This window comes from Rutilus rutilus (genome assembly GCF_951802725.1).
Source record: "Rutilus rutilus genome assembly, chromosome: 11".
Classification (NCBI taxonomy): domain Eukaryota; kingdom Metazoa; phylum Chordata; class Actinopteri; order Cypriniformes; family Leuciscidae; genus Rutilus; species Rutilus rutilus.
The window spans coordinates 9,258,916-9,283,822 of record NC_140216.1 but is presented as its reverse complement, the minus strand read 5'-3'; the positions used below and the strand labels follow the sequence as shown (position 1 = coordinate 9,283,822).

The window sequence follows — 24,907 nt, the reverse complement described above, 5'->3', positions numbered from 1 at the left end:
TGCATGTTCCCGGGGGCGGGGTTTATGTACATTTTAGGGTTGGTGATGTCACTAACCCGGGAGGAATGTCGTGTAGTCCCTACCAGCTGTTTGTTGTAGTCCTTAAAAGACGATTTCTTTAAAGCTACACTGTGTAATTTTTTAAGTTGATACTTAGCAAAAAACACTTTGTTCTTTCAAAATGATATGTGCTCATTAATGTGTAATTACTTCTACCAACTAATCAAGTATTCTCGTAAGCGTAGAATCTGCCATTTAGAATACATACGAGCGAGTCGCTCGAATGGCGGCAGCCATGTTGCGCCTCCATCTTGAAAATACATTAGCCAAAGAGGGACATACCTGGAAATTCAAGCTTCGCTTTTCGCGTTTTTACGAATGCGAGGGGGAGATTACTCGCGACTGCCGGCAGATTTGAAATAATACGGCCACCGTAGGAGTTAAAACGCCCTCGGAATGGGAGGGGCTAGAAAGTAATATCAGAGAATGTCTATTAAGGCGAGAAGTTTCACTCTCAGTACACTTCCGGCTTCTGAAATGATTGCAGTTCCACTCTGATTCCATATGAGGGCGCTCACAGGACGAGTGCAGAATGAATGGAGGTCTATGGCAGTATACCCATCAAAATCCACTTTTCTCAGGATATAATTTTTTGTCTAGTAATTTGAATATTGTATTCGAAAGGAGATGCAAAGAAATTACACATTGCTGGGTGTTAGATTTTTTAGAGTCACTTATTTGCTTTAAAAAGTCTTTTAAAGTGTCAATGACGTCACGTCATACACATCGTACGACCAGAGATACTGCTTTACGGCAATCCTTCAGTCACTCTGGTGCTTTCGCGCTCTGCATTTTCTTTTCACTCGAGGCATCGACAACACAGCTGACACAGGTAAATACACGTGCTAGAAGAGTTTTTGTTTTGTTTGTTTCTGGTCCCGCTTTGGATGCCAAGATGCCATCAAGCGGTATCTCTGGTCGTAATCAGTCCTTCACTGACCAATCAGCGTTCATTAGCAGAATGCTAGCGTGTTATGGGCAACAACAACTCAACCTGTAAGAAATCGAAAGGACATAAGTACTCGTTCATTCAACTTTCGACCTATAACCCATGTTGAACTTGCAAAACCTACTATCGAATCTGAGATTTCTCAACGGCAGTCGGGTGAAAGAGGCAAATTTAGCCGTCTAGCCCCATAGACTCCCATTCATTCAGTACTCATGGTCGATCGCCCCCAGTGGAACTCTGGTGGAACTACAACCAAAATTCGGTACAATAGGACTTAATAGGGAGTGGGCAGGCTCTCCGTAGACGGGCTCTGGTAATATTCAGTTGGTAGCCATAAACAATTTCACCGCTAGATGGGAGGAAAGCAAATATCTTCCTTTGAACTTTGCAGATGTTGTTTATGCTCAAACAGCAACATTACACACTAAAGTTAGAAAAGTGAAATCATAATCAACCACCCCTTTAAGATTTCTCGCTGACTTATGGACGTATTTTTCCGCGAAAACCATTCCTTCAGGTCTAAAATATAAACATTTATAATATCACCATAGTGAATGAGGGCAAGACAACACGTTTTGGAATAAAATTGATGTATTGACTCGTTTTAAAATTTGGTTAATTGTGTCCAAAAAAAAGTTACTGAGTGTAGGCTACCTTTAAATACCAGTGCTTGCAATGCAGCAAAATTGACGTTAGAAATGTTATCAACCCAAATATTGATGTATAAATAAAGACACATTGTGCTGTGTTTGCAGTCTAAAGATGGATTTAGAAACGACTGATAACAATTCAAATAAAACGACTAACTGCAATTCTGCATGAAAATGTTATGACTTTGCTGTGGGGTTTTTAAGCAGATTGGATACTTTTAAACTATAACATTACATTTCTTAAATATAACAAAATAAATACACTTTAGGGTTTAAGACTACAAGATGAGCCCAAACGGCATTTTCTTTTATTTAACAAATCAGCAGCTCAATAAGCAATCTTCTTTTATTTAACAAATCAACATAGAAATATTGCATTGACTTAAGTAAACATGATCATTCTTAAATCCATAAATTTGTAGAAATACAGTTTGAGTAACCTCTAGAATGATAAACTAAGGCAGGCATCCGATGCTAGACCAGAGTCCCTCTGAGACACATAATCTACTGAAATTTACAAAACAACCATGGGCAAAACACCACTAAGTCAACCCAAATATGAATAAGCATTTTATCCCCCCTCCCCTCCCACATCCATTCATCATCATCATCATTCATTAAAGCCTATTTACAGTGAGTGGTACTTGCACAAGTGGACAGAGAATCAGGACGTTGTTCATCACTATATAAATGGTTAAGTTCATGCAAGTGCAACACTGACATCAATCAAATCTGAAAGGAAAGGTAATGCCAAACCTGCTAAAAAGACTTGAAAATGAGGAAGAGAACAGAAAGCATACACTATTAAGTATAGATTAAGGCAACAGATTCCTGATACTGATACTGTTTTAGTGTCATGGAATTAAAGCTGCGCTAATCATCATCAACTTTCCCAATCAAAATCACATAAACCTACTAACTTACTCAGTCAGAACAAACATGAACAAAAATGTAATGTTCACATTGTGCAAGAAACAAAAAAAAAAAGTAAATACACTTGGTATTTTACAACCTTCAGCACAGTGCAATTACAAAGAGTTTTACCATATAAAAAAAGCCCTTATAGTTCTATACATATGGCGTGGCTTTTTCTACTTTAGTTTGCAGGAAATAAAGCATTAGAGTCAACTAGTAGTTGATTAAAAAGGAAAGAGTTGTAACTCTAAACATCTCCAAGATCCACATACCCAGTTACATGGGTAAAATACATATACTCAGGATGGATGAAAGGCTCTAAGAAAATAGGTTTAGCATTAAAAAAAGGTTCTCTGTAATATAACCGTTCTCTGGTTTTCCACCACAGCGATCTAGAGGATTACAGTAATTCACCTCACAGAAGAACTGCTGGAGGAGACGCGGGCTCACAGCGCCTGTCTGTGGCTTCTAACAGCAACTGCAACACTTCAGAAACTGCTGGACGGCAAAGTGCAATTCAGCACAACTAAAGTGCCACAGGAACAGTAATAGATGGAAAGAAAGTCGATTTCCCAAATGATATCAACCCTCCAAGTTCAAAATCAATTAAGCATCTGTTGGAAAATAATGATCATGAATGTTTTTTGCTCCACTGAAAGCATGTCTGATATTAACAAACCTCAGTGTGGCGTAATAGTGCACATAAGTAGTGTTCCAGCCCACGGACTGCTCACCTTTTACTCTATAGTTTTCATTCTTTCATTTCATTTTTTTTTTTTTGCTGAGTTCTTCCAACTCAGTTTTGTTTCTATTTTGGATTTTATTTTAAAAGCACAGTCTTTTTCAGTATAAAATTCTGTACTGTGGAATTATTGCATAAACAATCTATTTGCATAAGCTTTCCTGGATTTTATTCACAGTTCATGTTTCTCTCCTGGCCTTTTTCTTCTGAACTTGCTTCGGTGGTTCCCAATTCTGATCAGATTTCTCTGTGGGAGCAAAAAATAAATAAATCAGCAAGATTATCATACATTATTAATGTAATTATATAGCATCCAAAAGCCAAATCTGAAAATCTAGGACTTAAAGTTTTATTTATGTTTTTTTTTTTTTGTGGGGAGAAATACTGGTCTCAGGCTTTTGGACCTGTATGTGGTAAAATGCATTTACCTCACACATTATATTGATGATAAAGAGGACTAATTACGCCGTTTTACAATGTATTAATTCTGTTTTTGGGGTCTAATAGAATGTGTTTTTATGCTTGAATGTAAAAAAAAAAAAAACCCTCTTTTTACATATTTCACATTGATGCAGGATCTCTCTTTTCAATCTGTCAGAAATGCTCTGTTTAGTTCCTGTCTCCATGAAGCCCCTCCTGGCGAAAAGGGCAATGTGCTCTGATTGGTCAGCTGGACCAGTGTGTTATGATTGGTCAATGCTTTGATCAACTCAACTAGGTCTCACTCCTTTTTTTCCCAATATGCTTTGGAGAGAAATTATTTAAATGAGGATTATTATGTCGTACATGTTCCCGAAAGAAAACTCAAGGTGTTCCAGGGTGTTCAGAAACAGTGTTTACTGATATAGAGAATACTTCCCTTTAGAGTGGACTTTGTGCTTTGTAAACAGGGACATCACATACTAAAAAAAGCCTAATATGCCCTCTTTAAAGGTGCAGTGTGTCATTTTTAGCGGCATCTAGTGGTGAGATTTGCGAATTGCAAACAGCCAGTCACTCATGGCTTATCCTTCAAATTGCAAACTCGAAGGAGAAGCTACGGTGGCCGACGTAGGATCGGAAGATGTCGTCGTCTGAGTCAGCAGAAAGTAGCAAGTCAAGCAATGAGGTTTCTTTATATTATATTTTATATTCAATTATATTTACATAATTATTCAGTAAAACCACATGTTATTGCGATTGTTATTTTTACTTGTTCATCATTGTGTTAGTCTTTTATTCAATGACTTTACTAGGGATGGGAATTGATAAGATTTGATCAATATCAATGCCACTGACGATTCTACTTATCGATCCGATTCTTTAACGATTCTCTTATCGATTATTGATAGCACTGTGTGGAAAAATGTAGTCATATGCGGACTAAAAACAAGTGGTTTTATTTATTTTAAAGCTTAAGCTTGAGTAAGCAAACTGTACTTTTTAATGTAATTTATGTAATAAATAGAACCTTATTTACGGTCTGGCGTCAACACAGAAAACATTTCATCACTGGATAGTTTTTTTCGTTTAATTAAAGTGTTGTTTTATGTCAGCTGAATGTCCGGAACGCTTTTCAGAGAAGATAAGGCAACTTATTTAGCACAATTCACACAAAAATTCGCTTTGGCAGGCGCTAAAACAAGTTTCAATGAAGGAAAAACCCTGTTATTGCAAATGGCATAATTTGTCTCGTTTAGTAAAATAAAGCCAAGCTTTAGATCGCCTCTTCCTCTCCATGATTACCTCCTCTGCTCAAATCAAATCGAAATAGCTAACGTTACGATGTCCGAGGCGTCATTCAGACAGCATGTTTTTCTCCACGTTTGCAGAGTCAGGCACAACCTGAGTATTCTGCTGCGTCTTTTTCTGCTGCTTCTCATTCAAGTAAGTGACGAAACGCGCTCTGTAACGTTGTTTGTTCGCTGTCGGCTACGGTAGAAACATGACGTCACGATATGTCGGCCTTCATAGAAGGGGGTGCCCGCGGTTATGTAGATATAAATGACTCATTCTAAGGTAATAAAAACATAACGGTTCATTACACCACTGAAAACATAGTTATGGATCTTATATTGCATTTCTGTCAATAGATCCTCAGAAATATTACACATACACATCCTTTAAACAATCTCACTAGATTCACCATTTCATTTGTGATATACTCACTTGAAGACGACTGTGGAGGGATGTTTTGCTTGGATCCCTCATCCTTTGGAACATGAGGAGGATGAAGCTTGACAGTCACGCTCTTCTCTGCAGGAGCAGAACCTTCTTGAGTCACCTTGAAGAGGAACATACAATTTGGTCAGTCATGCAGAATTCACAAAGTGTTGACGTTTAAGTGTTGACGTGTCGATTCTCGGTTTATTAAAACACGATTTTTACCTCAGCGGTTGAACCCTCATCCTCTGGTCTCTTCTTTTTCTTTCGTCTCTTAGATTTTCCACCTCCTGCAGGATCTGCCTGGTCCTTGTCATCATTTGATTCCTGCAACCAGAACGAACAAACATTTAGAAAAATCTACTAAAAGTACAATTATAAAATTATAACTAGGAATGTGCCCAAAGCCAAATACCTTAATAGGAAAGGCACAGATAATGGCTTCAAAACGAATAATGAATTCAACCGAATAATAGAAAAAATATTCAGCAGACACAGCCAAATAGCCGAGTTGCATTTGTATGCATAGTAAAAGTAGTTTTTGTGATTTTTAACCACTGAATATTTTCGTTCAATTTCCATGTTCTCTAAGCAGCCATTTTACATAGAGTCCAGCACGTACATAAAGTTAAAGTACGTAAAAACAACTTTTCTTTATTTAACATTCAGTATTATAATTAGAAGATATTTATTTATTGAGATCAGAATTAGATTTTTAAACCGTCTTCCCAGTTAATTTTAGCTTCTGGTTAAATCCCCACCCACTTCCGGTTTTATCTAAATACAGATTGAAATCTTTTAGAGATTTTTACAGATACATATCCAAATATTGGCTCCACTGCACACCCCAAATTATAACTGTTTTTTATACCACAAGTGGGTTGGAAACCGGAATCTCTTTCAAAACAGGAGCATCGACTTTGGGCTCATAATTCCCCCATATCTCAGCTGGAGCGTTCCAGTCCGAGCTCGGGTCCACGGCGGAAAGACCATCTGAAATCATACGGAGACACAGGAAATGTTAATAGTCCTTTATGATATACACTATCATTAAGAAGTTTGGGGTCAATATGATTTTTCATTTTTTCAGCAAGGACACAGTGAATTCATCAAGTGTCAGTAAAGATTTCTAATTCTGTTCTTTTGAACTTTCTATTCATCAAAGTATCTTGAAAAAATATGTATCACAGTTTCCACACAAATATTAGGCAGCACAACTGTTTTTAACATTAATAATAATCATAAATGTTTCTTGAGCACCAAATCAGCATATTAGAATGATTTCTGAAGGATCATGTGACACTGAAGATTTATTTTGGATCAAATAAATGCAGCCTTGGTGATTTTTCTTTTTTTAAATCTTACTGACCACAAACCGATCTTTTGTATTAAAATTTTATCTAGAAAATACTGTCTCTCATTTCTGAGTCTATATAAGTTTTGATCTTACTGGAGCTGGACCATTCATTGTCAGGGGTGGGTGGATTGTCCCATTTCCCAATTTCAATGCTTGATTTAGGCCGAGTCTCTCCACCTGTAAAACACATGGGAAAAGATGATTAATACTTGTAGTGTTTATTAGCATACAAGGACAAAATGATGTGCTCCTCACAAGAACGTCCTCTTAGTGAAAATAAAAGGTTACACATACCTGATGGGTTCAGTCTAAGCATCGTTAAGTTCACTGGGTTTGGTTCTGCCTTAATTTTTCCATCAAAACTAGTCCATGCCCCTGACAAATAATAAGACAGCATGTTTATCCACAGCGGCTGTAAAATTGAACAATATTCCTTGATAAACCAAATTTTAGTCAACTGCTCATTTGCAAAATATAAAGTACTGTGATAAAGGTGTTGTTACTATGCTAAACATCTTAATATAAAATTAAGTAAAGTGTAATAACCCAAAGGTTTGAATTCATTGGAACTACCATCTAATCATTTACTACAGAAACTCCAAGCTCTGTCACAATTATCTGAAAGCTAAAAACCCTCAATTGCAGCTGTAACCGTTACAAACTCAAGGCTGGGTCATAAACAACTGTGATCTATTACCTTCTGGCTCTAGTTTCCAGGTGGCGTTATCACGGTTCTTTTGCCCAAGGGTCTTTCTCCCAGTAGACCACTTCTCGTTGTTTAAAGCGCTTGTTTGCGTTGACTTCACAGGCTCCTCCATCAACCCTCCCCCGTTAACAGAGTTCACATCATTACAGTTAGACGTCACTAAAGAAAAAGGTGATATTTGTAAGGTATATTCTGAGTAACACCGTTCAAAGCTTTGGGTTGTTTGATCAAAAATACAGTAACAACCGTAATGTTTTGAAATATAACTACAACTTAAATGAAGTTCTATTAGCTGACAATAAAAGTCTATTATATTATCTTTAAATATTTTACTACACTTAACACAGAAAAAGAGGAATGATCACAGATTTTTTATTCTGTAAATTAAATGTGTTGTTGTTTTTTTACCTGGGGCTGTGATGACGTCACCCTTCCCAGCCTTGGCACGTGATGACTCTACAATAAGTCAAAGAAAAAGATCTCTAATGACTAAAAATACTTTGCGTCTTAAAGGAAACCCCTGTGTATTAACATTTTCTTCAATGCCATCAGCACAGAAATGTGCCCAGTAAAATCTAAAAAAAGGATTCAAAGGAAAGGCGTACCTTTGTTCTTCTTGGTGCCAGCTGTGGCTGTAACCACAGGTTGCTCCACTTTCTGGCTGGCATGATCTCCAGCTTCAGGGCTCCCAGAGCTGTCGCCAGGGCCCTTCTCCTTTTTGCGCTGCTGACGTTTCTCTCGATTACTGACCTTGGTTTCCCAAGCACCTGCTAAACACAGTCATACTGAAAAAGAACCTTCTCAAAGCAGCTCATTTGAATGTATTTAAGCAAGATATTTTGCATTTCAACTTCTAAGTCTGATTACCAACAAACAATTGTCATACTGAAAAAGTGAAGTTGCCACTACAGTTTGGTTACCTAGTTTCATACCTTCATCGGGTTCCTTGCCATCGGTGGAGGAAACGGCTTTGGTTGGCTTCACCTCTGGTTTTGGTTTCTTCTTGTTTTTCTTGGTCTACATAGGAACCAAACAACACTCATTTACAACTTCCTGACAAGTAAGAAAGCTTCTTATTCTCACATTTACTACAGATACAAAATGCCATTTCAGACACATTAAGATATCTTAAAAAGCTTATTTGGTCTTGAAAAAAACCTATGCCTAAAGTTTGAGGCCTTGGGACAAAGTACATAGTTTCCCCCCTGGATGTACCCTACATTTGCTGTATCTGCATTATCAAATTACAGCCTGATACTGACACCCGACCTCTCTCTCAATCACTGTTTACAGACTGAACCAAGGCTGATGCAAACGTTCAGAGCACTACTGAGCAAAAGAGTCAAACTAACTTTCAGAAATGGGCTATACAATTAGCTTTAATGTGCCCTTGAAGTGGAGTTAGAAATAGTTCTGAGCACAAGAATGAACAAGCGAAGTCATATTTACAAGCGTTGGAAGGGGTGTACATTTGAAACACTGTGGAAGGAGCGAACTAATATAGATAATATCCAGGGCTTATAGGGATAATATCAGCTACGGTGGCTAGCAGTTTTCCAAATTTACTAGTCACTCAGTATTTTCACTGGCAACAATTTTGACATAGATACCATAGGGAAAAACTAGATATTTTTTATATTATCTCATAACTTGGAAGCAGGTATATTAGGTAGTGACTGCATTACACGCCACTACACGGGTGTTAATGTCAAGCATATATATAACATTATATATCTATAATGTTTTGTATAGAGATCAGTGAGCAGAATGCAAGTCTGTAGTGCAGGGAATGGGATGACATGAAAAATTCACTTGATGTACCCCACAAGATTTTTAGTTAATATTTCAATAATTTAACAGGACATTTGTACGTTCACAAATTTCTTATGTCGGTTAATAATTAAATGAAATGTAGGTACATAAAGTTTTTTTATCTCAAAGTTCCGCATAAACATTCGCAAAAGATAAATCATTGCATAATTTTGCTTAATGATGTTAGAAAAAATGTTTTTCAAACTGTTTTGCCATTTAAGAGCAAACCACCCTTTTCTAAAGTAGCTGCCAAAATGCCTTAAATACTACTGCAGTTATTGTTACTACAAATATATAAACAACCCAATAGACTTCCTCTATGAAACCAGAATGAATACTAGGTGGAACAACCTTTGTATCAGCAGGTGTCTGTGCTAGAACTGGTGCTGGTGCTGGTGAAGGAGGGGGTTTCTTCTTCTTCTCCTCGGTGACTTTAATTTCCTGCTGAGGTTCAGCCACCGTCTGTCCATTCGCCTGGGCCTTCTGTTGCGAGCACATGACAGTTACAAACCAACAAACTCCACATTTCCTTCCTCTATGAACTGACAGTGCTTGAAAACTTCCCTTAGGGCACGAAAACTGTCACAATGTGCGCAAGCCTTACAAAAGGTGGTGTTTAGCAAAACCGAAAGTTATGAAAGCGTGAGTTAACCGGTCAGCTCTACAGTGCTACGTGGCTCTTATATCGCCTTCGTGTCTCTTGTAGCACGACACTCGGAATGTAATAACAACGCCTGATTTGTTCATTTAAACTTAAAGGGGACGATAAACAATTTAGAATGAAATCATTTAGATAGGGAAAAGATTTCTATATAAACAGCGGTTTCTAACTGGTTTTGACAGGTTAGCACGTTAGCAGTTACTCGTGCTAATCTCTAACATGTTGCATATGATTTATAGGACTGCATCTCAAAACCTTAACAAGATGCCTATCTATGTTAAATTCGGGTGTCACATAAGTGCCCAAAAGAGCTGTCTAGGAAGGCAGTTGTCTTGGTTTTGAGATAACAGCCATTGGCTCTGGGAAATCACGATCACAGGCCGCTTACCTTATCGGACGCTTTCTTTTTGTTCTTCTTCTTCGGTTCGCTCGGCTCGGTCTTCACAGTCTTCGGTGGCAGGGCGGTCTTGACCGGGATCTCGGCGACGGTGCTGGGACTCACCGTAACAGGGACCGCTCGGCGCTTCCTCCGTCCACAGGCCGCGAGCACCACCAGCACAATCAGCCCGATAAGAGCCGTGCTCAGAATCAGCCACGACGGATACTGCTCCGGCTTTATCCCCAGCTCAACCCCCAGCTCGGCTCGGAGGAAATCCAGGCCGGAGGACAGCAGCCCGCGGATACGGTCGGACACGTATTCGGCTCGCTGTGTGGCTAAAGTTCGCCAGTCCTGGTCCATTTTAAGCAAGCGGACAAGAACCGCACGAAGAGACGAATAATGAGCTCCTGCTGCTGGCAGCGGGAGAGAGTCAGTGAACGGCAGGAGGGAGTGGCTTTAGAATTGCTTGCTTTCTTACATGATAGTTGTGTCTCAATACCTATCGATCTGGCTACCTAGACAACACTTTCGGGCGTCATATGAGGGCGCTGCATTGTTGGACTGGAAATCAAAGAGAAGGAAATCGAACGGAATGTAAATATTCTAGTTCCGATTCTGGTTTATCTGAACGAGTTATGTCGTAGCTCAACTGCTATTACTTTTGCGGGGGAAAAAAAGTATATTTTTTTCTTTTAAATTATGCCTATGAGATCAAATTATGAGATCATTTCCGATTTCAGCAGAAAATATAACACAAAAATAAATACATAAAAGTGAAATAAATCTAATTCATAGATTCATAAATGGTTATGATTCATTAAAAAGTCAAACAAATCCGACTAAACAATCTCAAGAGTAGGCTATATTCTGCGGAATCACTTTCAAGATACATTTACGGATCCGAAAGTCTTTGATTTACATGTCATTTTGTACAGTGTAATCGATTAATCAATTGCGAAATATTTAACCGGTTCTGAATAAGATCAGGTTCTCGGTTCTCTTAACCCTGAACGCGTTCAAAGTCCACTCAAGTTAAAGTTCACCCAATTTTTTGTGTGTAATTTCCTCATTCTCAAGATGTTCCAAATCTGTATTAATTTCTTTCTTCTGCTGGTCACAAAAGAAGATATTTTGAAGAATGTCAGTAACCAAACAGTTGATGGGCCCCGTTTTTTTCATACTATGGAAGTCAATGGGGTCCATCAACTGTTTGGTCAAAATATCTTCTTTTGGGTTCAGCAGAAGAAAGAAATTCCAAAACGGTTGGAACAACTTGGGGGTGGGTGTAAATGATGACAGAATTTTCATTTTTGGGTGAACTATCCCTTTAAGATGTCCAAAATGCTGTCTATGTAGGCAACTAGCTACAAACAAAAATCATGGTTTTAGTTCAATCAATCTGTTAGGTTGAGAGAAAAAAAGCAATACCTTTAATCTAAAATCTTGATATTAAAAATGAAAATTACATGGCGTACCAACCTATCTACAAAGTGGCTCTCTATATATTTACTTCTTTCTTTGTATTTCTTCTATTTTTTTCTGTTCTTTAATATTTTTTTTTACAGTTTTTTTATTTTTCTTAGCTGTCCACAGTTTCTATTCGCACCCAGACAAATTTCTTGCAGCCGACATCTTATAAGCTCATTTGACAAACTTTTATTGTAATATAAACCTCAAATATTGACACAAGAATCAATATTTATGTTTTAATCTAAAACATATCTGAAATTCTGAAAGATTTACACTGCAAAATATTTGTTTTGTTTCTGCTTATGAAAACCCATAATTTGTTTTCTGCCTGTCTGTGTAACATGGAGTCCATCATTTTCATAAAAATAAAAACCTAAATAAAACAAAACTTGAAAAGTCAACTGTTCATTTTTCATTTCCAGCTTGGACTTAAAAACAAACAAAAAGTCCTCAATTGACGACTTTTTTTTTCTGTAGAAAGTAATAAAACACTGTCCAATAAATAAATACAATTTCTTCTAGTTCGTCGTTAGAAATCTGCATCAAGAGTGAATTCACAGTCCATGTTTGACATCACCCCAAGTCGCTGGTATTCGCCAACTCGCTTCTCGAAGAAATTTGTTTTTCCCTCCAATGAGATTGACTCCATGAAGTCGAAGGGGTTTTCTGAACGGTAAACCTTTTGAGACATAAATTATAAAGCACAGTTATATAAATATTAAGATGATCAGACAAAAATCATAAGACAATCTCGGTAAAATACTGACTTTGGGCAATCCTAAGTCTGTTAGCAATCGGTCAGCCACAAACTCAATGTACTGCTTCATGAGAGAGCAGTTCATCCCGATCAAATTGACCGGTAAGGCTTCTGTGAGGAACTCCTTCAGGAAAGACAAATAAAATTACATTCACGCCTGAAACAATGCATTCCACATTCCTAGAGCACAGCAATGTGAACTTACCTGTTCAATGCTCACAGCTTTTTTGATGATGTCATTCACTCTGTCAGCAGAAGGTTTTTTCCCCAAGTAGCTGTACATTAGACAGGCGAAATTACAGTGCAGACCCTGTGAAGGTTCAGAATAAACAACAATAGCCTTGATTAGTTTTTCACTGTTATCTCCACTATATTTGTATCATTGACCCAAGATAACACACTTTGATCAAACCATGATCTAATTATCTTAAAGCCTCTACTGATAACATTATCATATTTCTGTTTTAACCTCATCTCTGCTGATGAGTTCATTGGAGTAGGTGAGTCCGGGCATCAGGCCTCTTTTCTTCAACCAGTAGATGGCAGCAAATGATCCAGAGAAGAAGATGCCTTCCACCGCAGCAAAAGCTACTAATCGCTCTCCTAAGAATAAATTAATAAGCAAAAGCTGCAGTTGATCAAGTCTAATAATAATAATAATAATACATTTGGAAAAATTAAATTTTCCCACATACCAAAAGTTGAGTTTGTGTCAGAGATCCACTGTAAGGCCCAGTCTGCTTTCCGCTTTACAAGAGGCATGGTCTGAATTGCATTAAACAAATAGTCCCTTTAAGAAGAAGAGATTTGGATTTAGAGAGGATCCTTACATTGTATTAAAAAAGCATTTTGTGCTGATTTTGGGGGGGAAAAAAAGCCTAATATTACCTAATTTGATGATGCTGAGTTCAAAAAACTTTTCAGCTGAAGACTTTTCAGCTTTAATGCACTTATCATAATAACAAAAGCAGTCAAATGTCAAAAGTTTCATATAATTCAGCCTATTATTCAACTTAAAATCTGCAAAGGAGTGGAAAAATATGCTCAAATACTCTTTTTAGCTTTTTTCACGAAATCTGTCATTTTCTATATTTCTGGCTCATGTTTGCATCTTCTTCTGTCATTGGCCATAATTCTCAGATTGAAATCAGGATTAGGCATAAAATAGTGTCACACATGTGAAAATTGTCTGAGAATTCAGAGGAAGGTAGGAATCACGCTGCTGAACACACAAAAAAAAGATATTTTGAAGAATGTTGGTTAATCAAACCCCATTGACTTCCATAATGTTTTGTTTTCCTACTATTGAAGTCAATGGGGTACATCAACTGTTTGGTTGCCGACATTCTTCAAAATATCTTCTTTTATGTTCAGCAGAAGAAAGAAATTCATACAGGTTTGAAACAACTTGAAACAAATTTTCAGAATTTTAATCTTTCCTTTAAGGGATAATACAAGACTTCAACTTGCAAATGGTTGTCGAAAGCAAAAAATGCTACGAAATGCGAGAAAAATGTGAGAAAGTGTGGAATTTTGGGAATCAGCACCCCAAAATGAGTGAGAAAAAGTATTGGATTTCATGAAGGGCGGTGCAATTTATGTTGTTAAGTCACGAGTATGTATGAACGTTTATAACACAAGTTGTTTTTAAGACTATTATAATCTTGCTCATGATATTCATATAAAACACAAGTAGAACAATCAATACCTTCATATCTCTAACGTGTTTAAGATGTGTTTTGAGGCTCATAAACCACATAAGGAAAATGTTCGCAAAAACTGCTTAACTGAATCTTGCACCTGTCACCTGTGCGAAAGCACATTAAAAGCTGTAACTGACAAAAGTACACTTCATTTTCATCTCACCTCTCTTTCAGATCCCTTATGTAGGTGTTGATGAGCATGCTGTACATTTCGGAGTGGACATTCTCGATGAGGATCTGAAACCCGTAGAAGGATCGAGCCTCCGGGAGCTGCACCTCTTGACTGAACCTCTGCACCTGTGAGGAATAAAGACATTATGTTTATTGGAAACATCTATTTCATTACATTTTATATTGGTTTCCGTCATCTTAATGTGGGTTAGAAGGAGATGCACTTGCCAGGTTCTCGTTGACTATCCCATCACTTGCTGCAAAGAAAGCCAGTATATGGGATATGAAGTGTTTCTCTTCAGGCTTCAGGCTGTCCCAGTGAACCAAGTCCTTTGATAAATCCACCTATACAAACCCATTAAAACGTTTAGTGGTTTCACATTCAGCACTGACAAGTGCAAACACTCATTTTAATTAAAAGAACTGATCACCAAAAATAATAATTCATTATAATGTAAATTCTTACATTAATGGGACAGGTTTTAAACATTTATTATTATTCATAAGATGGAAAAAATAATTCTGAAAGTGATACTGAGTTAATTCCCCTGTGTCGTTATTGGTTAAGTTGTGGTGCGGACTTTCCTATTCTTAAAGAATAAGAAGGATTATTAAAGTGTTATAGTTATTACCGTGTCATGACAAATCGGGTTAATTATTACATTAAGCACAAACAAACGGTATTAATTTAGCTTACTATACAGTGCATAATAAAACAAATTGAACATAACATCACTTGATAAACTGTTATTTATTAATTATAGCCTAATATTAATAGCCTATTAAGTGAATAATTGAATATCACTACATTCTTTTTATAACTGAAATACTTAACGCTTAAATTAACAGTAATTACATTCCAGATGATTGTGAATAAAATGTAGGGCATTGCGCGTATAAACTAAACTATCTGGCTAATCGGATATCTGTATGCTATGCTAGTACATAAGCTAAATAATACAGACATTAATGGTCAATATAGCGTAGTTCAACTTCAAACAGCATTTATCATCATAACATGGTTTTGTATTATGAAAAGGAATTGTGATCAGGTGCTAAAAATAGTTATTAAAAGTAATTTGAGCAAATGGGAATGCTTGGGGTCCTAACAGAGACCCGATTTGTCACGACAACGGTCCACTAGCATACATGTTATGTCTTTTGCTGTTTTAAATGCTCGAGCTCTTAAAATTTAGGTGGATTTTTATTGGCTGTTAATGAAGAATATTCCGTTAATAACCGGACGTTATCATTATAGTTGTGATGTGGACTTCCATATTCTCACAGAATTTGAACAATTATTAAAAATGAATAGTTATCATAGAATAGGCCTTAAAATTAAAATAATTTTTTATTTTTATTTTTGGGTGTACTGTACCTTTAATAACACCTGGTTGCTTTGGTGAACGCACATTCTTGGACTTATATCACAATAAACCCTTGCCAAAATTATAATCTTAATATTAAATTGATCATTCAAAAATAACATTCACCTCCTCAACTGTCCAGAATGAAGCTTGAGCTTGTTTGTACATTTTCCAGATGTCTGGATATTGAATGGGGAAAATGACAAATCGTTTGGGGTTCTCTCTGAGGAGGGGCTCGTCTTCAATACTGCTTGGGTCAACATCCTTGTGACCATTCTGCAAGAGAAACATGACTGTTAATAGCGGATTTAACTTATTCACTGCAGTCTATTCGTTATTAAAGCGCAAAGAGAACAGGTAAACAGAGCAGTCACTGACTGAGTAATGTGGGGCGGACTGATGACGAATCTGCTTAGGAAAAATTTAAATGGACATTTTCATTCACGTGTGATTTAAATAATTAATAACATTACAATTCTCAACCATATTTACATTTTAACATATCAAAATAAATATTCAAATAATCTCTATATACTTCACTTTATTCATAACTCAAAGTTACCACGTTTTCAAATCGCTTTCGCGATTCGCAACACAACACCCTTTTTACTGAATCTGTCATTATGACACACACTACTTTCGAAATTGTCTAACTATTAACGCTTATTTATTTATTATTATAAAATATCGCTTTATTTAGCGCTAAGGTCACCTTTTACGGTGCGCGAGGCTCTTTGTTATGAAACATAGACTAAAAGGTTATGAAAGCTTACGGCCACACACATATTCAGGCAGGCAGATTCAACATTTATTCAAAGGCCGTAAAATCGTCCTTAAATGCTGCATAATAATTGTATTATTACCTGATATTCCGTAATGTCCGTCGGAGTGTTGCTTATACTGGAGTTCATGATTATAATCGTCTTTGTTCAGCAGCGATCAAGCTGCGATCTCTCTACGTCGACTGTCATTGAAAATGACTAACTGAAGCAAGAATAACACGCTTATCGCTCCTCCTCCTCCAGCCCACAGTTCCTCTGTATAAAATTAACCCTTTCGATTCTTCAGTAAAGGTAAAATTAATGTAAAATAAAACCACCCGTCAGTTAGTTCAATGAAAAAAAATAAAAAAATATTGGTGCCTTTTGTAATGCAGTTTAATTCATTCACACAGGATTTTAAAATTGAGACAAAAATTACTCGATAGTATTTGCTCAGAAATGTATTAAATTAATATTTTAATCACTTTTACAAGCACAATTTTACAGTCAAAAACAGGCAATGGTCCATTAGTGCCTTAGACAAAAGTATATTTCATTACTAAGGGGTGTGATTTTATAAAACCGTGAGCTGTTATAATCAAACTTGGACACCATGCTAGACACACGAGGTATAACATGAATTTAAAATATACACCATTTGACTTTTCAATTTTAGATTGAGAACTAGTGCCTTGCAGTATTTAATCTGATTGTGGTGAAACTTGTATTTTAGCTGTAACTTGAGGTAAATGTCATCTCCAAGCAGGTCATCAGCAGAGTCATAACGGCACGCTGTTTTTCTAGTTTTATAAAATATACAATAGGGAAATCATGAGACCAATTTACATCTGCCTTCTACTAACAACCTGGCAGAAGGTTCAAAATCTTTTGAAGGGACACTGCAAATTATAGCACACTCTACCATAGAGCACTATGTAATATATATAACAACCTTTGGAAATACTGTCAGGTGACGCACCACATGTAATTAGGAAATCATAATTTGGCATGAGGAGCGAAGAGAAGTTCCCTACTTCTATAAAACCATGGAAAACAAAAGCGAGAACAAGGACAGATTGCTACACCAATGTACACTTGTTCACACACTGAGGGTCATGGCCTATTTGTGCAGAATCTAAAATCTATCATGATTTGAAACAAATGCATCTTGTACGGACAACTCATTTACAAGACTGTCAGTAGATCATCTATATCAATATATGTGTACATAATAAAAATTAAATTAGTTGAACATTTATGTAAACGGTGTTTAAGAAACCCAGGATTTGGGTGCCATCTCCACAGTCATCCATTTTGTTGCATATGTTATCTTATATGGGTTTTCTGTCATTTTTGAGCAAAAGGGAAAGTGAGCCTGTTGTAATTGTGAGAAACTGAGGTAACAATGTCAATCAATTAGTTTTTGACCAATAACATCAAGTCGAATAGAATTTTTCCACCCATGGAATGTTGACTCTGCAAGCAATTCACATGCCCAGTGGTTAGTGGACAGAGTCTGGCTCTGTTACAAGCCATACTGGACCAAAGAGAGGTTTTTCATGGTGTCATCAAGAGAAATTCCAGCCTCTTGCATCTCAAACCTGGAGGAAAGAGGAAAAAACAGCATTATATTCACTTTAAAATCACTCAAAAACAGTCTGCAAAAAGCACAAAAGGTCAAATGAAATGTGATCATAATCACCAGTCATCTGTGGAGATGGTGTAATACACAGGTGGCTGGTCCGTGTCGCTGAGGGTTGCTGGGCCCTCCTGACCGCTTGTCCCCATGTTGCTGAAAATGAGCCAGTCCCCAACAGCGAGCTCAGGGAGCAAGCAATGCTCCACCACCTGGTCCAGTGGGTCACACGATGGACCCCACAGGCTGCTGGAGAACACAGGCTCATCAAGAGTGAGCGACATCTGAAATACACAAAACATCCGGTTTAAAAACCTCAGGTAGCTGGTACAAATATTGTTCATGTGTTCTGGTGCATGCATGTTTTTTTACCTTGTGGACACAGGGTGTGGCGATGATATTTCCAAACAACTTCCCAACAAAAGTTCCATAAACACCATCATTCATGTAATACACAAATTCTGGTTCGTCGTTTGGGGTCAGCTCATCTGAAAGTGCAAAAGACACCCTTGAATATAAGATAAGGCAGATCTATATTGTGGCATACGCATCAAATATGATGAGGCTCACCATGTGTGCTGCTAAGGAGATCCCGGCATGCCGCTTTTTTGCCAATAACATTGACAGCCAGGGTGAAGGAGGAAAACACAAAGAAATTCCCTGGTTCAGCAATGACGCTCACTCCAGACGCTGAGGGGAAATAGGCTTCCAGCAGGGGTCTGACAACAGAATGTACCTAATCAAACAGACATAAAAAAAGAGCTTAGAGTAACATCTACGCTGGATGACATAAAAAAATTAAAACTATGAGATGCATGCTTGCTGTACCTGTTGCAACTGAAACTCAGAACCACTGAATCCTCCACCAATATCTAGGATGTTCATGTCAAAGCCTAATTCCTTCTGTAGAATCAAGGGAGACTCAGCACTCCAATAGATACATGAAATTAACTAATAAATCAAAATTGAATTCTCTTAAAACTGACCCCCATGTCAAAGATGCAGCGGGCGTCTGACAGTGCATGGGTGTATGCTTGGGGATCTCTGCATGATGCTAGTACCTGGAACCTGCAAAAAATATCCCATTTTAAAAAAACTCTTAAAAGGCAAGTCAGTCATAGCAGATTCATGGTGATCAAATCCTTTCACTTACGTGACTCCAACCACATTTACACTCAACTCCTTGGCCATTTCTAGAAGGTGTCTGCAGCCCTTCAGGGAGCAACCAATGGTCACACTCGCCTCTTCCACCTGTGCTTCAGTAGACACTTGAAGCAAAAGCCTGTTAAGACAAGACCGGTGCCACAGGAGAATTTCATAAATATAAAAAAATAAAATTAGGGATAACATGACAGCGTTTATATGTAACCGAGTCGTTCACACAGAATGCATTTTCTGCCCTGCTGTTCTATTGTTTTCTATGTAGACATGCACTAGACTAGACCGCTGCACTCTCGTCTTGCATGAGAGACGCACGTTTAAAAAGCCATAAGTTTAAAAAAGTTCAACTTATATATATATATTTCGAGACTTTGTGTTTCCCCCATTCCACTCCATCTCATGGTTTTTTTAAACAAAAAGTGTGTGATCAACGCTTCGGTTCTTTATATCAAACAAAGCTAAATAACTACAAGATGCTGTTCTGTTCATAATTGTTTATGCAATTTACAAAGTTATATTTGATTTATAAACATTAGTTTAAACAATGGTTTTTTTTTGTTTTTTTACAGACAGTCATGTTATTTCATTGCTTTGAATAAACAATTTAATAAGATGCATTAATATTTTGCTCCTTTCGCCCTCTTGTGGCCTCAGGAGACAAGCCAAAAGCTTTTTTCTCCTAACTGAAATAATGCCTTTTATATTCGAATACAATTCTAACATTATGTATTATATAGAATTATTTTCAGCCATTTTGACAGCCCTAGTCTTCAGTGTCACATGACCCTTCAGAAATCATTATAATACGCTAATTTGGTGATCAAGAAACTTTTCTTATTATTATCAATGTTGAAATAAGTTGTCCTGCTTCATATTTTTGGAAATCACGATACATTTTTTTCAGGATTCTTCGATGAATAGAAAATTTAAAAGAACAGCATTTATTTAAAATATAAATCTTTTGTAACATTATAAATGTCTTTACGGTCACTTTTGATCAATGTAAGTATCCTTGCTGAATAAAGCATTATTTAAAATATTTTTTTTACTGAGCCCAAACTTTTAAACTGCAGTGTACGTGTATAGGTTTAAAGGACTTACTTGGCCTCAGGATGGGCACGGGCAATTTTGCGAAGGTCTGCTTCATTTTCACACACCAGATAGTTAATGCCGGTCTTGGCAGCGTGTTTAATGAGTGAGAGCTGCTTGCAAACTCCAGAGAGGATGATGTTTTCAGGAGGGACATCATGATCCATCACCAATATGGTTTCAGCCTGAAAGCAATCAATACATTTCTATTAGATAATGTGCCTCAAAATCCAATGAGATGTTTCAAAATATATGTTTAAAGATCTTTCTAATATCTTCATGTAAGAAAAAAATGTAAATGTTACCTTATTTGCACAGACAAAACCAACACCAAGTGCAGACAGGACTTCAATGACTACAGGGCTGCTGTTACAACAGACCGGGTAGAAGGGTCGAACTAGGGGCATAGTGGTCTTCCACAGGACATGCTGTCGCATTAGGGCCCCAAGGTCGGCCACAACAAATGCATTTTTTTCAGCCTGAGGAACAAAATCGGATCAAACAATGAAAAAGATGAAAAAACACCAGTGTTTTATTTCTTAACTTAAGAAACTTTATTTCTTAACATTCATCATGCAACTTGACAACCAATTTTCTGAACTCACCAGATTTTGTTCATAGACGTGGTTGTCGATAACATCTTCAAGGGTCGTTCCTCCCTCAAGTAGTTCTATAAAGTAGTTTGGTGCATCAACGAATCCTTTCATCTCAACCGTATTCCGCAAATCCGACAATCATAGAGAGTTTAATGAGCCGCTGGGGTATTCTGGGTATGCAACAAACTGTTTAAGGGAAAACAAACGGTTTTATAACAAAAACTTGCATAACATCCAAATAACCTTGCGCTTTCAGACAAAACTCGACGTCAAGGCGTACAATTACAACACCTACCCACATATTTCCAAACACAGTGTTTTATGAGCAAACTTTGAACAGGAACTTGAAGTTCTTCATTAATCTACATTTGGTTTCAACAGCAACAAGGCTAATAAGTACAACAAGCACGGATAACTAATCACATAGCTAGAGAAGGTATCACATGAGTCCATCTTTAGAGATGACGACAACACATAGGCTTTAAGAATGTGACCTACAGGCTACTTTTTTTTTACTCAGACCCAATCAAAATAATCCTGTGGCTTTGAAGCACAATGAAGTATTTGATGGTATTACCAATGGATTTGTGCAGTATGAATGGGGGGCAAAGGTGTTAAATATAATCTATCAATAGTGTTATGTAAAACCAAAAACAATCCACTACAGTTGGGTGCGTAAAGAGACAGATTTTTATGTGCAATTAAATAAATAATGTTATTATGTAATTGTCTATGACCGGTACTTCAGGAGCAGGGTGTAATATTTAGGTACTCACATGGACAAGGTGGGAGATGGTCCTCTCCCGCTATCAACTAGGATCCCAAGGCGGCTCAGCGTTGAAGTCGAACAGCTCGCGGTAGAGGGCCTCCCCTAGGCCTTCTGGGTAGCGCTTATACACTCGCAGAGAGAGTGGGGAGCCCTGTGGAGTCACAAAAACAGGTGTATAAATATTTGATTTACAAGAGCAGCTGATGGATAATATAAACTGTTATATATTAGAACCCCCCAAAAAGTAGCCGGACAGGTTAGAACATTTCTGAAATAATTCCTCACAGACAAGCAACCAGTTCTCTAATACAGGTGCATTATAGATTTTCAGCATCCCTTCATTTGTAGGCTATAACGCTTTTATCAAGTCACTGCTTATTTGCTGTTGTACTTTGTACTTGACCTGGGTGATGTTACTCTGTGTTCTCATTTTTAAGCATTAAACAACACTGTCTTATCTTCATCTTCCCACATGGGATCAATAAATGAAATAACTTGTTGAACATTTATCAGAGGTCATGGTGTTTGTTTCTTCATGTGGACACCGCCTTAACCTATAAAACCTACTGTATCATATTTAACACATGACTTTCTAGGGCCATGATCAAAACTTTGCTGAAAAATCTGTTGTTTAATTGTTTCATATGGCCTTACTAATTGGTTAAGAAATAGGTTTTAACTTGTTCAACATTACTAAGTATAATAAATACTAATCCACTAAGGCGTAGAAAGTTGTGGTAATATAGTGTCATTATGGTATAATAAACATTGTGTATTGTGGGCATGAGGTAACGTTAATGTTTTACCAATACAAGAGTTACTGCAGGAAAACAATATTTTAACAATATTTTAAATATTTTGTGACCATATGTATGAATGTCATATCTGAAATTATTTAGAACAAGGTAAACTAGTCTATATTTTAATGTGTAACACTCTCGTCATTCAATAACCTGACATGACATGTCGTAAGCACCTGGGTTTGGTCCACTGAACAGCTCACTAACTATTTACGTTACCCAACTACACCCGTCATTCTCCGACAACTATTTATTTATACCAATAAACGCGTGTAATCCTTATAAAAACGTGAGATTTAAATCCATGTCTCGTTGTCCTTCATGGAGCACTGCCATTGCCCGTATAACAAGCACAACTACAGCCAACCGCCATGTTGTGTCACGGCTCCTCACAGCAAACGGCGAATTTTTTTCCGGGACGAAGACTAAAAACAACAACAAACGCTGTACTTACGTGAGATAACGGCCTGAAAGATTTGGAAAATCGTCTTCTCTTTTTCGGCGGAATTTTTAAAGAGTGGTGGGGACACAAATAGAAGAAAGAAAAGAGGCTTTATGTGCCATATGCCTGGGTGAGAGAGGGCTCGGTCGAACACGAGAGCGCTGCTGTCTATCTCAGGAAGATTCAGAAATGGTTGGTGGAAGAAGGCGGGCGACGTTTGTTAGAGAACACGGGGCGGAGCCTAAGACCGGATCCTATCCTACTACAGCGAAGGCTTGGCTTATGAATATTAATTAGGTTACGTAACTGGCTCGTGACTGGTTGTTCTGGAGAGGATTTCCAAGAAAGTCCAGCCCACTCTGATTAATATTCATAAGCTCAGCCTTTCGCTTAGTGGGATTCGGAGCGGTGGGCGTGGACATCTGTACTCACGAAAGAATTATGATTCATTAGCAAATTCCTTATGGAGAAATGCGCTCCTTTAGACATGTATGGGCCAACGTGGGTTCTGTTTATGTAGCTTAATACACTTCTTATGCTTTCTGATTCACCCCTCCCTTTTTATTTAGTTATGCCATTATATAGGCATGGAATTCATTGTTGTTATTTTTAGATTCATATTGTATATTTTTGTATATACAACTAGCATATTGTATGTTGTTATACTGTATAAAACCCGTTCAAAATGTTGTGTTCTCTTTAATATGTTCTCTGTCAACACAGACTGCATTCATCAGTTGTATTTCATCTGATAATGTAGAAAACAATACTGACTAAGTTTACAGCTGGCAAAGCTGTCATAACATACCTCTACACAGGACACATGATACGTAAACACACAAAGCACAAGGTGCAATTGTTTTCATAGCCTTTTGCTGGGTGAAAGGTCATATTTCAAGGTTTTGGGTTGAATTTGTTTGCCAATTTTTTTTTTATAGATAATTCCCCAAACAGACTAAAAAGCTTAATTTTCAGACAAATATCTTGTTAGTTAGAGTGCACATGCCTGCACTAAAGGTCTTGTTTTGTTTCAGTAAATCGTTGCAAAATATGTTGGTCACTTTATATTCAACCACATACACTGTCTGCAAATCATGTTATTTACTTGTATATTTTTAATTGACTTGAACTGAATTTGCACATTATCCTGTATCAACTGAGTAGTAACATAAAGGTGGATCATCTGGATACCGTACTGTGCTTAAATAACATTATATTGTATATATATTGTGATAAACATTTAATACATTTATTTTGTGCAGCCTGAATTCTTGAAGAAAGTTTTGTATTATTTGCACAGTCATGTTAAATGGTAATTGAAAGAGGTCATTCTCATACTGTAAAGTTTAGTAACCGAGTAAGCCAACATTTTGTCAAAAATAATCTATTTTTTTCTACAATTGTATTATTGTTAAGTGCTTTTAAGACAGAATATTTAGTTGCAAAGAATGCAACCTGCTTTTGAACAAACTGTTCATTTTGGTGTTTTTATGCAAAACAAAAAAGTTGCAAGTTTTTTTGGTAATAATATTTAGATTGTAGTTAAGTTTTATTTACACAAATTTTAATTTCAATCCTCAAAACAGCTGAAAAAAAGCTATATTATTTGAAATACATAGCCTATTGCTTAACTCCCTTTAAGTTTAATTTAATTTGTTATAATTTAATATAATATATTATCTCGCTATAATTGCTGTTTGGATTTATTTCGTTTGTTAGCCTATTTGAAGAGGTTTAACAAAGGTGGGGAATAAAGTTTAGTAACCGTGCAAAAATCCACTTTGCGCATCCTGAACGCATTGTCAACTGAAC

General features: G+C 37.0%; 3 protein-coding genes across 9 annotated transcripts; all 3 read right to left on the bottom strand.

The window, feature by feature from the left end:
* Nucleotides 1-1,987: 1,987 nt before the first annotated feature.
* On the bottom strand, nt 1,988-11,042 carry mtdha (metadherin a). Of its 7 annotated transcripts, none has more exons than XM_084424693.1 (12): nt 10,383-11,042; nt 9,685-9,816; nt 8,442-8,538; nt 8,127-8,291; nt 7,930-7,977; nt 7,513-7,680; nt 7,110-7,190; nt 6,909-6,992; nt 6,330-6,451; nt 5,684-5,785; nt 5,465-5,579; nt 1,988-3,563 (listed from the first exon to the last, which is right to left on the bottom strand). In XM_084424693.1, exons 1-12 carry the CDS (start codon nt 10,731-10,733, stop codon nt 3,496-3,498), a joined length of 1,533 nt encoding a protein of 510 aa, XP_084280819.1. In that variant the 5' UTR covers nt 10,734-11,042; the 3' UTR covers nt 1,988-3,495. The 7 variants fall into 7 exon arrangements, with proteins under 7 accessions (XP_084280819.1, XP_084280820.1, XP_084280822.1 ...); XM_084424694.1 differs by having other exon boundaries at nt 8,127-8,288; XM_084424696.1 differs by having other exon boundaries at nt 8,454-8,538.
* Nucleotides 11,043-12,006: 964 nt separating this feature from the next.
* Nucleotides 12,007-16,987, bottom strand: rrm2b (ribonucleotide reductase M2 b). The gene is made up of 9 exons (XM_084424701.1): nt 16,705-16,987; nt 15,968-16,117; nt 14,703-14,819; nt 14,467-14,600; nt 13,296-13,390; nt 13,070-13,203; nt 12,806-12,910; nt 12,611-12,724; nt 12,007-12,522 (listed from the first exon to the last, which is right to left on the bottom strand). Exons 1-9 carry the CDS (start codon nt 16,750-16,752, stop codon nt 12,373-12,375), a joined length of 1,047 nt encoding a protein of 348 aa, XP_084280827.1. The 5' UTR covers nt 16,753-16,987; the 3' UTR covers nt 12,007-12,372.
* A 75-nt stretch (nt 16,988-17,062) lies between these two features.
* On the bottom strand, nt 17,063-23,286 carry azin1b (antizyme inhibitor 1b). The gene is made up of 12 exons (XM_084424700.1): nt 23,108-23,286; nt 21,861-22,004; nt 21,094-21,270; nt 20,794-20,967; nt 20,501-20,673; nt 19,392-19,520; nt 19,225-19,306; nt 19,067-19,141; nt 18,809-18,974; nt 18,611-18,726; nt 18,305-18,522; nt 17,063-18,203 (listed from the first exon to the last, which is right to left on the bottom strand). Exons 3-12 carry the CDS (start codon nt 21,193-21,195, stop codon nt 18,128-18,130), a joined length of 1,311 nt encoding a protein of 436 aa, XP_084280826.1. The 5' UTR covers nt 21,196-21,270; nt 21,861-22,004; nt 23,108-23,286; the 3' UTR covers nt 17,063-18,127.
* Nucleotides 23,287-24,907: the final 1,621 nt, after the last annotated feature.